The 15,418-nt window shown below is 39.8% G+C and overlaps 1 protein-coding gene across 1 annotated transcript; it reads right to left on the bottom strand.

The window, feature by feature from the left end:
* Positions 1–13,681, bottom strand: TMEM175 (transmembrane protein 175). Its single transcript, NM_001006582.2, has 10 exons — positions 13,509–13,681; positions 13,069–13,107; positions 12,286–12,383; positions 9,640–9,691; positions 8,404–8,439; positions 7,226–7,309; positions 6,519–6,683; positions 4,874–4,952; positions 2,831–2,972; positions 1–2,277 (listed from the first exon to the last, which is right to left on the bottom strand). Exons 1-10 carry the CDS (start codon positions 13,653–13,655, stop codon positions 1,614–1,616), a joined length of 1,506 nt encoding a protein of 501 aa, NP_001006582.2. The 5' UTR covers positions 13,656–13,681; the 3' UTR covers positions 1–1,613.
* Positions 13,682–15,418: the final 1,737 nt, after the last annotated feature.

Below are 15,418 nucleotides of genomic sequence, written 5' to 3'. Positions count from 1 at the left end.
TATTTTCTTCAGTGATTGAAATTTATTACCAATACACATATTCACTGCCTATGTGCCAACTGAACCATAGAAACAAAATCATACAGAACCAAAGTGCTTTTATTAGTTATCAGAAAAAAAACAGCAATACATAACACATCACAGAATCGTACTGCAAGTCATTTAGCCTCAACCAGGTATAAAACTCCTGCATATCTGAAGGTATATCTTACAGTAAGCATATAATACCAAGACGCTCCAAACCAAAAGCAAAAAATGCTTTCAGAGTGATCTCAACTGAAAGTAGGTATTTGTTTTCAATAATAATTATTCCAAGCATTATTTACTGTAGCACTTTGTTGGTTTTTTTTCTATTGTTGTTTTTGTTGCTCCTTTTTAAGAGGAACACCAAAATCCACCAAATGCTTTTAAACATGGCATTAAGGTTATCAGGCACTAAGTTCAAAGTACAAACTAATGCCTCTACCAAAAAGAAACATAAAGCCTTCCAGAGGGTAGCCAGAGACTAGATGAATTTGCCTTCTCCTTCTTGAACAGGGAAAAGTTTGAGCATCAACACATAAACTTTAAAAATACCAATGTCCAGTGGACTAGAACTTCTACCAGTTAGTTCATTATGAGTTTCACTATTGCTTATCTAGCCTCTTGTGAAAGACCAACTCAACTCCCTTTCCCATTGGAGAATTCTTATAGATGTCAAGAAAGTCTCACATTCTATCAGAATACAGTATCACGCTTTCACATGAACAAAAGGAGGTTCCTTTCTATGGCATGATAACAGATACTGAAAGCCTGAGAAATCCAAACCCTTCATTTCAGATGTAGAGCTGTTTGAGAACTGAAGACGAATTTACTTAGTCTCACAGCTCTTCAAATTTCTTCCCTAGGAGACATCAAAGCTAGTTCAAGTCCTGCATGTGTAGCCACGAATCCTCATATTTTGAATACATCATTTTTAAAAAGAATGTAACTGAACTTTTGTTCATGCAGCCTGGGGGACTGCATACACAATTCAATTCACTCTCTAAGAGACGTTCAAAACTGTTCAAGAGGAGCTTTCAAAATGATCACTGGCTATTGAGAAGAGATGCTGTTGACTTTAGAAAAAAGGGGTGAGAGCAGAGACCAGCAGTCTGTATACACAAATGTGCTGTTATGTCCTATTATATACCTTCCAGAAAACCAGGTGTCCATCACATCTGCTAAGCCTCGCTTCCTATTTTATAGCAGCATAATCAGCTCCTATACCTGTGTTTGGTTTCCATACTGACTACTGCACATCAGAGAAAGGGCATTTCCCTGGGTATCTGTGCACGCTTTCAGTGATTATCACTGCAGTTACACTTCAAGCAGCATTTTTTTCTTCTCAAAAGAGTAATTTTCAAGGTAGGGGAACATGCTTTCTGTTTTCCCCACTTAGTCTTTCCTCCCTCCCCCCCAAATTACTGGTTTTGCAGAAAGGGTTATAAGCATGACCAGCTAAAATTAAAATATGCTCCAGTAATGGCCAACACAGGCTTGAATTTAGATCAATATACAGATCACACATCAAGACAACATGAGTTAGAAGAACTGAAATTAATGTTTTAATTTCACATGCACTGCATGGAAATTTATGAGTGCGTTTCAGTAGGAGACAAACATGCCTCCTCTTCTTCTAACAATACAACCTTCCGTCTGGAAAGAGACATCACAGACTTTATGACAGTTAAAGAAATCCTAACAAAAATGCGCAAGGCAAGAAAAGCAAACGGGATTACAATCTGCATAAGATGGAAAATTTCTGTGCTAAATTCACTTAACAAGCATGTTAGAAAGAAGGCTCCAAGGCTCACACAAGGGTAGAGAGCCAGTTTGGCAAACATGAAGGCATGCTCCTTGCCACCATATCTAGCAAAAGGATGCAATGTTTCCCTTTCGTGGAGGAGGGCTGTAGTCCATATTGCAAACTGAAATATGCTGGCAAAGAAAGTAATTACACAGCTGACCTGAATAGCTTCTATTTCATTGTGTGACTTCTCTGCAAATTCACTGGTCAGCTGGTAAGCCAGCGGAAGACCACCAATGAAAGCCAACGAAAGTATATTAAGCAGTCCCATTAATCGTGTAGCTTTTGTTACATACAGGAAAAGTGAGTGATGGACAAACCACAGGAGACCAATTGTCACAAAAGAGCCAAAGTAGGCAAGATAATTTGGTCCATATTCACTTAACGCTTCAAGAAGGCTTCCATGAAACTTCTCCCCAACTTCTCTTGGATCAGGAACGTTGTCTTCACTGTGGAGAGAAAACTTACTTTATTTTCATGTACATTTCATAAAACACATCTGGAGCAACAATGTTCTATGTTGTTTTACTCTGAGCAGGTAGAGAAGAACAGGCATCCCTACTGTAGTTCTCCAATTCTTAACTCAGTGTGGGCATTTCAAATAAATGTTCTGCAAATAAATTAGATCTGAAAGGAAATCTGAAAGTAAGCTGGCATTCCTTCAGGTTGATATAATAAAGTTGCCACAGGGACTAAACAGCTTTTCCTGATAAAAGCCTTTTATCTGAAAACACAATGAAGTGTAAAGGAAGCTTTGTTCTTCAAGAGTCCCCACCATATATTACACAGATTGATGATCACTACTGCTGAAATGTAGGAGGTTTAAATATCTTTTGTTTGTGCTCTGTAACTTTAGAGAAAATTATACTTAAGGTCATTGCTGCAGACTTTAAAAGTGAGTGTCAATGTTTGGCTAGCTTTATTTCTTCAAATATTACATGTAGACACAAACTGATATTACAGTTAACAATACAGGTTGTGAGAGACAGCATAAAGCCTTACCATATATCCAAAATGAGCAAGGTTGCTACAATAGCATAGACTCCATCACTGAATGCTTCTACTCGTTCCTTACTCAGAGGCTCACTGAGGTAAAAACTAAAGGTTTCTAAGCTATAGCTTGCCTCCTCTTCATCTCTGTGACCTGGAAAAAAATCTGGATGTTTTTATACTAAAGACAGACAAAACCTGAAGTTGCAAAACCAGGTAGTTAAAGGAAAAAAAAAAAAAACAACATATATATATATATATGCATATGAATCAATATAGGAACAACCAAGCTGCCATGATTTCCCCACCTACTGTCTTTCCTCTCCTCCCTCCTCCTGTCTTTCACCACACCTGATGAAATCTTTCTGTAGAAAGAAGAGTGCTGTTCATCCACCCAAGTCAGTCATTCCACCTTTTTTTTTTTTTTAATAGAATCTTTTTTTTTTTTTTCTGCAGTTGTGACTCTCCCTGAACAGGACAAGTGCTTTGGGGACAGAAAAATCAATATTTTCTCCTTCGTAGTCAAAAAACCCAGCTCAGATGCTGTGCTATATACCCCAGAATAAGCTAACAACAGTAGGTTCTCAAAGACATTGTGGAGAACCTATGCTGTACTGGAAGAAAAGACTCAGTGGAGAATGGGGGCCACGCTGGGATACCAAACCATCTGCTTTAAAATAAACCCAGTCTTTGCCCAAAAGATGTCGCTCTGTATGTTTGACTGGGCTTTGAATTGCCCAGTTAGCCAGGCTGCATCACCTCACAAGTATATATTCAATGAAGAAAAGGCCTGCGGCTTCCAGAAGTAGAGAGGAACTGAATTAAAAAAGCAAGTGTAAACACATGAATCAGTAGAGCAGTAAATTATGTTAGCCATCTGACAAGAGTGAGAAAACAGCCATAGCCTGACTGTGGACAGAAGGGTCCCTATTGCAGAAGGCAATATTTGTGTACATTTATTCTCTGGCTCTGAGCATATGTCTTTAGCTGTTTCAGAGCTTTTCTGCCTGTCTAATACTCCTGCTGCATGGTGGGGTCAAAGTAAGCTTTTATTTGCAGTGAAAACAGATGGACTTGTTCAGGGCTAAACAAGAGCAGTGGAGGCACAGAGGTGTGACTCTGCTAACTCAACTACGCAGTTCTTATTCCAAATTTGTGAATCTTGCTGGTATTCTTCTGGTCAGTTTCGCCTTCAGAGGGGAAATATTACTTTCAAAACACTGAGTAGGCTGCATGATACTACTTTCTCCTTTATTGTGGCACTGGCAATGTCTCTTCTCAGTGGAGTTTCAGTATAGCTTTATCATAACTGTGGTTATGCAATTGTTAGTGTTGACACAAGAGGGCAGAAAAAAACCTAAGCAAGACCCTGAGCCAAGGCAGTATGCCTTTGGGCTGAGTTGTGATACACGAATTTACACTTACAGACCAGAGCACTCAGATTAATAAGGCATAACATATTAAACAGTTAGTTACCCTAGCAGTGTTTCCATTATATATGTGCTTATTACTACGGGACATGGTTTACTGGGAAAATACTGGTGGTAGGTGGATGGTTGGACTGGATGGTCTTGGAAGTTTTTTCCAATCTTGGTGATTCTATGATTCTATGATTCCAGAATCTCAGATGTGCTGTTGGATGCCAGAGAACATGGGACCATAGAGTACTGCTGAAAAGAAAGTCATGCAGGCACTGAGCTTCCTTTCCGTATTTTTCTGTCCCTTTTTTTAAGGAAAGAAAAGGGGTACACAGTCTGCAGTCATCGCTATGTATTTTTGTGTGTAATATTCAGAACAAACCAGAGAGGTTTCACCTTCAGAAATGATGCTGTAATATATGTGTTATACAAATCTAGTAGGAAACATAGGTTAAGCAGGGAGCTGAGGAGAAACTGGAAATACAGCTAAATAAAATTCTCACATCCCCCAAATCGCTATATTCTAACACTGAGATAGGAAGAATTGAAATTACACCATTCCATGCTGCTTGGATAACAATTTGACAACCTAGTAATTGAATATCTGAATACACTCCCTATAAAAACTGTTACTCACCTACAATCTTGGTTTTACACCATGTAATGAATCGACTGAGATGTGGAAAAACAATTACGAGCCCAAGAAGCAAATAAGACTATGGAAAGGAAAATGAAGAGAATTTATATTTAGTAATCAAAACATAAATTTGTCTCCAAGTTTAATATGAAACTTTTATTCATAATCCTTACTTATAATCTCATGGAGAAAAAAAAATTGTGATTTTATGGTGTGAAAATAGCTCATCGGAAATCAACACGCATATCCTGAATACTAACACCTTTTGATAGCTAATTTAATAACATTAGCAAACCAAGCTAAAACAGGAAGTCAGAGAACCATCACATGTTCCTAACAATACCTGTCATTTGCCATGTGATGGTGACAGAGAAGTACAAGGATTTCTTAAGTTAGGACACAGAAACAGCTGTGAGAGACACTCTCAAGGACAGATTTCATGAAACTGCTTGAATCTCTTCTGGTTCCTTTGTATCTTTGATGAAGGCAGTAACTATGTTAAGCATCTCTGCGAAGTGTCATTATTATAAGAATACCCCCAACTCCCTGAAATTCTAATAAATCTCAACAAGTTCCCCCCAAAAAAGAGCATGATTTAAGTATCTGTCTCCTGAACTTGTTTTTGAAGTACGTAACCATTATGCTGACCCACTGTGCAATGACTGCTGGGGGGAATTTGCATAAGCTGCGTCAGTCTGTATGCTACTTCTGTCCAAAAGACAGGTCAGTGAGTCATAAGTAGTTCACAGATTCTGCACAAGTCTAAGTTGTTGTCATTAACATTTAACTGTTGTTAATGTCAAAAAAAATTTACACTGGTGAACAAGAGAGGAGAATAACAACTAAGTCCCACATGAGAGAAGTATTTTCAGTAACAGGCATTTTCACACTTGAGTTGTTACTTTTGGAAAAAAAGGACTAGTTACAGATCCAATTCTTGCCACATCTGGGGACTACGACAGTGTATTTAAAAACTCAGTTAAATCCATCTATTGCTAAAGAACAAGGCAGAAGAAAGGAAACTCTGAGTATATTAAAAACTAGATTGCAGTTCCAAGCAGAGGTTTTGAGAAAAATAAAAGCTATGAATATGTAGAAGCAACTCCACCACTTAATAAAGATGGTAGAGAAAAAGGCTATGTAAGAGCAAGACTTAGCCAAAAGCATTTGTTTTGAAATGCGATTAGGCTGTCTGTTCTGCTTACTCTATTTGCTCCTACACCTTGTGAGGACAGCAATTATATTCACCTCTTTTCAGTTTGTGCAATATGAAGCTCAATTCCTGTAACCTTTCACACTGTATAACCTACTTGTGGTAAGAGTGATGCTAACTTACAGCTTAGAAAATCTGCTTCTGAAAAGTAAAAGGAAACCATTAAAAACACCTAGGCTGAGTAAAGCAAACACTGCAGCAAAAAACTCCTCCAAAACCTATACAAACTCAGTCTAGGGATTGGTCTTTGTGAACTGAACATGCTCAACACAGAGTACAGACCATAATTACATCACCACAAAAATGGCAACTGAGAAAATCTGCATATTTAACATACAGACCATTATTTTAACACAGAGTTTTAACAATAACCATAAACACAACAAATATAAGCTGCTTCATCAGTGTACTCTGATAACTGGGAGAACTTACCAAGGGAATAAAGAAAAAAGAAAAGATGGCTGCTAAAAAGCATAAAGCTGGTCCTCTTAGGATAATCTTTAGGATGTGACGTTTATAGAAGTTCTGATTTTCAGACACCTGTATCTGTTGATTCAGTAAGTGTGGGTGATAGAATCCATACACTACTATCACAGCCTGCAAGAAAAATGTCATAATTGCAAATTACTGAAAATAATTCATACAAGCATACACAGCATTTCAACTTTAAAACCGTAAATCAACAAATTCCAGAACACATTCAACCATATTCTTCACAATAAGATACAGAAGACAACTAGTCACTACCTCAGGAGAGACCAGAGCCATTGTCACATACTTAGAACAGTGGCAGAAAGCCTATGTCCCCTCAGCCATTGCTGTTTGGCTCAGTGAGAACCACAGCGTGAATGGTGAATTGCTGTTTCACCAGTTCTAAAACTTTTGAAGAGTAAGGAAAGAATTCCGAACTTTGAGATCAAAAGATCTGTTGCATAAGGGAGATGCACAGGACAGTATTAATGCTATCATTCATGGCATCAACACGTACTATCTACAGTAACCCACAAAACTTGGAAAACTACTGCTGTACAAATAAAAAAAGGTACTTGACAATTCATATCCATAGTTAACAAACCTAACTTTAGTTCCATCCAATAAAATATAGTCTCTAAAAGAGAAAATGTAATTGGATAACTCACTTGTATAAGGCCAATGACAACAGCACAGACACTGAACAGGAAAATTCCAAAAGGTACCCCTGGAAAGGAGGCCATTAAGGAAAACTAGAAGACAAAGCAACCAGATCAAACAAGCTGTTAGGAAGCAATTAGGAATGAAGTGTTCCTCATTTGATGCTGAAACTTAAAAATGTAAGTAACGCTTTACTTTTCAGTGCAGCTACACTAAATGCAGTCTCTAGCCACAAACAGGTGCAAGTGTCCCAGCTGAAGGTGTCTGAAGAGATGGCTTTGCTCTCAGGTTGAGTCTGTAAATCTTAACCTCACTGATGCTGTCTTCTTGGTAACTACAGACGGCTTTGCAGCTGAGCATCAAATTTAACAACATTTAAGTATGTAAATGCCTGTAACTGAACAGTCTTGCTATTAGAATATCTTTTTAAATCTTTTTATTCCTCTAACTCCATGGCTGCATGCCTTATTTATTTCTGTAGCTCCATTATGTGAAAAGAAAAAAAAAAAAAAAGGAAATCCCATCAACAAACCAACAGGAATTTGTATTAGATAACAGCGCCAACCTTATAAAATTATTTCAGCTTGAAAGCAAAGAAAAAAAAGTATGTGCACTTGCTGACAAAGGCCCTTTTACTGACCACAGCCTTATTCTTTGTAGAATAACAGTGACTTATCCACAAAGAAATGGCCTGTCATTTAATCTGTTCTAAATATACAATAGAAATCCACAGCCATTTTAAGCAACTGTTTTGTTTTGGTAATTATGGTGTTCAGTTGCAATTATTCTTGCTAGGTTATCTGATGAAAAATTGCAGAGCAGTATGAAAGTCAGCTTTAGTTTCCTTAAAAATGCAAAATTCCCTCTATTCAACTTTGACGTCTCTCAATATATCCACTTCTTTTAAAGAAAACCTGGCAAACTGTGTCTTTTTATGATTATATTTTTTCTTTCACAACATCCATCTTCTGCTCAGTCTGTGGTAGTTGCAGATAATAACATAATGTTGTGAATTTTCAAAAATTAAGGATTAATAGATTAATTACAAAATTAACTATTACAATGGATTCTGCGTTTACACTATGGTAATACTATCCTGGTTTTCTGAATACTTTGGTAAAGTCATTCCAAATAGAAAAAAAAACCACTAGTTTAAGTGCACATCAAATTTTAGAAAGGTACTTACTGTGTATGGCAAGAAAGTTATGATCATCATACAAGCCTTAAAAAAGAAAAAAAACATACTGAAAATCCAGGTAAACTACAAGCAAACAATCACATCATTCAAAACACACAGTACGCAACACAGAGAAGCTCAAATGCAAATGCTGCATCACAAACAAAACATTTCTGAAGTTGCTGAGCTATGACTGCAACATAAGGCTAGTTTCAAACCCACCTTTCATGTCTCCTATCCCAAACTGTTCAGGCTTACTTCAGAAAACACAACAGCTTTCTTACCAGTACTAGTAGTAAGAGATTTGTTTGTGGTTTTTAACAGATTTCTTGCTAAATTTCTTTGCCAAAAGTACCACATGGAATCTTTAAGAGGTGCTTCTGGTTTTCCTGGCCAAAACCACAAATTTTTGATCATAAATATCTCAAACATAGTAAGGTCAAAATAAAAAACAACAACAAAAACTTAAAGCAGACATTGCTTAAAAGGGTAAATTAGTGAAGAGTTACATGCCTTAAGCAACTCTTCTGACATAATTTCCTGTATTGTTCTCAAGGAACTTACATTTAGATTTTTTTTGATAAAAATTAAAGGAGCCACGATTGCAGTGTCAAGAGAATAACATTTTAAACAATTTTACAAAGCTCTAGCTTAGACAAGAATTTGTACCCCAGGGTAGCATCCCATTACATCTATCAGTAACCAAGGCACTGCAGCATGGCTCATATAAACACACTCTCAAATAAGTGAGGAACTCTTGTAAAATCTAGGAAAGAGTAGAGGTCAAAACAGTGCTTAAGAGACTGCTAGCTCAGCAGTAAGGCCATATAATACTGTTTTAAATATGCTCCACAGTGAATTTCAACAGAGAAGTGGCTGAAATCACAACTGAAACTCAAACTCACAGCTCTGATTTTTGCCACAAATGACACGGCATTACATAGGGGACATACATGAGCAGTACTGACCGCAAGGGTCAAAATCTTTCTGCCTAGGTGCCTCTCCAGTTCCTCCAGTTGAACTGAAGCGCAGAGGTTTTTTTAGCTTACAGTTAAACTCATGCAAATTACAAGCAAGTTAGCTTTCTATTACAAGCTTTGTCCAGGAGGAATTAAAATTTTCTCCTGCCTTTAAACTTTGGCAGACTTAATTTACATTAGAAGCTTTCTGTTTCATATACACATACTAAAGAAAAGGTGACATATACTTGATAGTTAATCACCAAGCATACCTGGTAATACTCACCAGATTTAGAAGAGCAAGGACATCATCTATAAGTTCTATCACCTGGAACAACCTGGCAAGGCAAGATATCATGAACAGGACAGATCCAAAAATCTACATTGCAGCACTGCTTAAAATTTACACATGAGATATAGAGAAAACTGACTTCCCCCACTCCAGAACTTAGGCAAGCAATTCAAATGCTTTCAAAACTCATTAAATCAAACATGGAAGTCACTTGCTAGAAAAAAATCTGAAAAGCTAGATAAGAACAGTCCAGTTCAATCACAGAGCAATTCACTTCTGTTTGAAGGACATGTGGCATAAGACATACCAACCTGTTTTTTTTGGTTTTGTGTCAGTTCTACCCTTCCACTGCATCTGATATTTTAGTTCTAACCTTCCACCTCACCTGTACCTTTAATGCATGGCAAAATTAACTGCTATCTACAGCCAATTCTATTGTGAAACAGCAGTCAATATGGTAGCTCTGATCCATCCAGTCACATACCAAAACCCTAACAAGGCAGAGGGCTACAAATGGGTTTCACACTTTAGGAAAATCAAAGATATGGGGGTAATTCACATGCAGGAATTGATGGCAATTTTCTGGAGGACTTGCCACTTCACAGATAGCATTTATAACATACAGCAAGGTCAGAGTGTAGGCCTTTGGCTTCCTTTTTCCTACTGCAGTTTTATTCCAGAATAACTGTCTTTTTTGCCACCTGACACATCCAGAACAGGACAAGGTTGAGAGCCACAAAGCAACTACCATTAGTTCTCAACTAATTAGCAACTCATTTAAACAGAGGCAAGGCCTAAAGATCACTAGAGTCCCGCAGCCTGTGCTTACTGCTAACGCAGATGTTTCAGAAGCCTAAACAAAGACAGACATTCACCAGCAGGTACTGTTTATGCACAAGAACCATAACAAACCCATTTGATACTCAGATCCCCAAACAAACATACAGTCATCAGGTTGACTTTTCACTTTTCAGCTGCTAAACTATGTTGTGAATGAATCTAAGCAATAGGACTGCACAGGTTGTCCAGAAAAGATCCCATTTTCAGAGATCATCCAGAGTCTCTGAACTTAGTCTCACATGCCATTGTGAAAAGCTATTTTTCTCATTTTCTCTGAATCTCACTTGTAGAACAGAGTCATGTTCATGCTGTTAGGGCCTGATTACCTGCAGAACTTCAAGGCTTAAAACTATTTCTCCCAACAATGCAGCACAGTTGTTGCATAGAGCAAATAAACTTTTATTCCAAACTGTCACACATCCTATTAACAAAGCTCCTGATGCACATAAGCATTACTAAGCATCAACTGCACCCACTACCCTCCACAGAAAAATAACCAAATTTCTTAAAGACTATCCTTCAATACTCACTTATGCAGGCAAGAAGTACAATGTAACAAAGGCACTGATGTGAACTACCAGTTTCAGGTATTGAATTACAGGCTGCAACTCTATGAGAATTGGATCAATCCACTTCCTTAAGGTAAGGAACATAGCAACATTTATACATTTAAGAATTCCAACTAACACTGCCCTGATTTCTGTAAGCTGCAGAGTTACCTTGACTGATACCTTGAGCAGAGAGTAAGATGCAGTTACCTTGATTTTTAGCTTGACTGAGAGGAGCTTAGCAGCACTATAGCTAGGGGTAACGTTTATGCAGGTCCAAAGTCCTTCAAAACTATACTAGCCACTCACAGCTCTCTAGCTGACTTAGAGCACTTCATTATGCTTTATCTTTTTCCTTAAGCATTTAGAGGTCTATCTCTTTAACCAAAAGGAATTATAGCAAACAAAGACCTATCGCAACATTCCATCGCACCTGTTAGCACTGCAAGGCATACAGTAAGGATTAATACATATGTTTGAAGAAAAAAATACGCTGTATTGGGTTATAATTGCTTTCCATTTAATTACTATATATATATTTGGGAGTGTTATTAGGGGAAAAAAAAAAAAAAAAGGCAAATCAGAACTGCCTACAAATACCTGAGCTCTAAAGAGAGCAAAGAGGTAATTTTTAGTGACTTCACTAGAACACAATCCACGTTGTTTTCAATGGATTTGGAAACAGGACCAGCTGACCTTGCTCTTAAGACTAAAACCCCTTAGAACGCTATGGCAGAGAAGAAAAACTTGCTTGCTGCCCCACTCCCAGTGAATGCTAATAAATTAATTTATCTCTGCATATTCATTTAACTACTAAGTTATAGTTTAGTGGCAGCATACATAGCACTGTAAAACGCTGCACCTGCAACATCACATTTGATTTTGTGAGAAGCACCCCTAAGGACAGAGAAAGTGGAATTTCAAGCCAGCTGTACTGAGTTCTTCTATTTCTGTACTTCACAACTTAAGAACTCTCACTTTTTCAGCATAATTTTAACTCCACTGAAACTATTAAGTGAAATAAAGAGTAATTCTAATTTTAAAGATATATAATGCTTGCTTTTTTCTCATATCACAGTTTCCATTGTGGAGAAATATATTTATTCACAGCTTTGGGTAGAAGCTTTTATACCATCCAACAGAAGAAAATCCAGAAATATAACAGCAACAGAAAAATGTTACCTCCCATCTTTTTAAACGAGATTTTTTCTTCAATTCTGTAATGGAGTTAAACATTTTTCTGTCTTCCTACCTTACATGTGCTGCCCAGGCCACGGTGACTATTAAGAAGGTCATCAAATACACTGCAATTTTTGTTAGAAGAAGTTGCTGAACGCTTTCACCTAGTTTCTGAAACAAAATAAGAAGTTACACACAAATAGAAATGAAAGATTAAAAAAAACATGTTACTCATAGACTCAAGCAGCACATTTGCTGTGACCATGGACCATACTTGAGTTTCCTAAATTGAATTAGACAAAATGCTCAATAGTGAGTCTGGCTTTTTTTAAGAGCAGAAAAACATACTGTGATTAAAGGAACTGTTAGTCTTTCCACATGATTAATTTACACTGCCCAACACTTCTGCTTCTTCCAGACCTAGTTTATTTTCTGTGGTTCTCTTTTGTCCCCATCTTTATTATGATTAGTTATGATTAACCTCATTTTAAAACCCGTGTTCAGTTTATGCTATACTAAGTGGCTTCTCTAACTGATGATGTATTACAGACAAGAGCTGATGTTTTCTGACAGATGCTTCAGTCAGATAGGTCATTCATTTCCATACAAAATAGCTGTATAAAATCTATGGCCTGCATATTCTAAGCAGGTCATTAAGGCTTTATATTATGACTTTTATAAACTAAATAGGCCTTCAGTGTCTAAGTTTTTCACCTCAGACTATACAGCTCTTCTTTGAAGCTTAATACTAATGGTTTGGGAGTTCAGGTCTTGAATGGAAGAGGGGTGTTGCATTAGGAAGCTACATGCATTTCCAGAGACTCGAGAGACAACCAAAAAACGGCAAAGAAGGTACCTGATCGGGATGTATTTTTGTGTGAGCCACAGGCAAAATCTGAAATAAGAAAGCTCTGTTAGTACAAGTCAGAACGTTATAAAACCCTAATGAACTTCAGGAGGGTGCAAATATCCAGGGGTCGTATAATGACTCATACTGGGTCACGTAACGACTTATTACGAGCAGCAGTACCCCCGGACTTGTACTTGGTCGCAGAACCTGCTCGCGAGCGCCTGGAGCTGCTCTCGACAGACGGCGGTGACACCTTCGGGGAGAAGGGCGGGGGAGGGGCACGTAAACACAGCCCGGCACCTGAGCACGGCGCTGGGCTCGCTCGGTAAGGCAGGGAAGCGCAGACCTCGGTCGCAAGCAGGGCGCAGACCCCGTCCCTCCCCGCCCAATCTCTGCCCGCCGGAGTGGGCCCGGGCCCCGCGCAGCTCCCCACGGCCGGCGCTCACCATCACCGTGGCGATGATGGAGAGCAGCGCGTCGCTGTAGGCCAGCAGCCGGTGCGACGTCTGCGTGCTGCTCCCCAGCTCCAGGTCCAGCTCCGGCTTCCTGGCCCCACCGCCGGGACCCGGCGTGGCGGCCCGCGGAGCCGCCATGGCCCCGCTGCGGTGCGCCCCGCCCCGCCAGCACCTCCCCCGGCACGGCGGCCGCTGGGCGGGGGCGGCCGCGGGGGCCTGGCCGCGGAGCGGGCCGGGAGTCGCTAGCCCCGCTACTGTGTTTGCGAAGAGGAAAACGCCGCCTGGAGCTCGGGGGTGGCAAGGCTTTCGTCTGCGGCCCTGCCCCGCCGCTCGCGTCAGCCCCGGGCGGCAGGGCACTGCGGCTTCCCCCGGGCGGCCAGCGCGGCCCTGATGCCTCGCCCCGCCCCGCCCCACCCCGGTGCTGCCTCGCTTCGCTGGGTGCAGTTTGGGTGCCACAGTGTGAGGAGGACATAAAATATTAGCATCCAAAAGGGCTATGAAGATGGTGAAGGGTCTGGAGAGGAAGATGTGTGCAGAGCAACTGCTGTCCTTTGGTGCGCTCAGCCCAGAGCAGAGGAGTGCAGCTGTATGCGTGGGCAGCCCTAGGCCTGAAGGCTCACATGAAGTGATGGGCTTTCTCCAGGGGTCAGCAAGGACTGGTGGCAGTGCTGCCCGGGCTGGGATACTCGGTCTGGAGAAGCTAAGTAGCACACAAAGTATGTCCATGCTAAAAGGTCTCGCAGTGCTGAAATCTGGCATTCAAGTGAGTTAGTAGGCATTGACATTTTTTAGTAGGCATTGACATAGGAGTTGGAAATAAGATAGTTTGATCTCAGGCAGTAGATACAAGAACCTGTGAGTTATTCAGCTGCGTCCCAGGCTCTGCTGCAGTGTTTCTACAACTGGTGAAAGTTAGCTTTCAATCCTGCCTATGATTGATCACCCTGAGATGGTGATGTGCATTCTTCCTGGAAAGAAGAATGTGAAAACAAAACAAAACAAACAAACAAACAAACAAACAAAAAAACCCTGAGAATCTTGGCTGCACTCAGGCCAGAGAAGAAAGCTGCAAAGCTGGGGAATGGGCAGCTGGTTTCTCGTGTACAGGGAGACTCATGTTAGGATTTGGAACAGGCTAGCCATGAGCTTTAGCAAAGAGCAATCTGGGGAATCACCTCTGGAGATTTTTTGGGAATGCAATCAACAGTCTAGAGAGAAGACTGTGAGTAAATTTGCCTGTTAGAATAGCATATGTTCTGCTGAAGTTTCCTGAGGCAGGTATGTGATTTGGGACTGGTAATCCTTGGCTCTGACCCAGAGTAATAAGTTTAGCAAGCAGTCACAATATGTAAACAGGTTGGTAATATATCACCCCCTGCCAACTTTCTATCTCCCCATTTCTAGCGCCAGGATGTTGCCAGGCAAGCTTCCTGTTGGTGGTGTAATTAAGCCCACCAGCGTTATCAAAACATAGGTGTTGGGGCCACAAGGGTGTGGTGACGTATGTCACAGTAGGGATGCCATAAGAGCATATAAAATATTACCTGTAAAATCAAGCAGCATCATTTCTAAATAGGACTTGGGCTGTAACTGCTGCTGGACAGTAAAACCTGTAATCCCTTGGTGGCCATGGACCCCTCCATTGTCATCTTCTACTTCTGAGGATTGAGTGATGCGTGTTCTTTTCGGTAAAGCCTAAGTGTAGCCTGTAATTATTGTGTTGTGTGTTGATTATTGAGAACTTGACACATGATCTGCAGAGTGTCCAGGTAACTAAGAATTCTACGTAACTAGATAGCTATGGTAATTACCAGGAATTCTACGTTAACTGTAAGCTAAGTGATAGAAATTGTAGATAGCAATAAGGTATGCTGATTACTAAAGTTTCTGTGTAATAATAA

Source organism: Gallus gallus, chromosome Z (genome assembly GCF_016699485.2).
Source record: "Gallus gallus isolate bGalGal1 chromosome Z, bGalGal1.mat.broiler.GRCg7b, whole genome shotgun sequence".
Lineage (NCBI taxonomy): Eukaryota > Metazoa > Chordata > Aves > Galliformes > Phasianidae > Gallus > Gallus gallus.
The sequence above is the reverse complement of the archived record's forward strand: the minus strand, read 5'-3'. Positions and strand labels throughout refer to the sequence as shown.

Coding starts and splice junctions, on each gene's coding strand:
- TMEM175 (NM_001006582.2), bottom strand. CDS start 13,655: ATGGCGGCTCCGCGGGCCGCCACGCCGGGTCCCGGCGGTGGGGCCAGG. Junction 9,692..12,285: donor GCCTGGGCAGCACATGTAAG/GTAGGAAGACAG, acceptor TTGCCTTGCCAG/GTTGTTCCAGGTGATAGAAC. Junction 8,440..9,639: donor TCCTTGCTCTTCTAAATCTG/GTGAGTATTACC, acceptor TTCTTTTTTAAG/GCTTGTATGATGATCATAAC.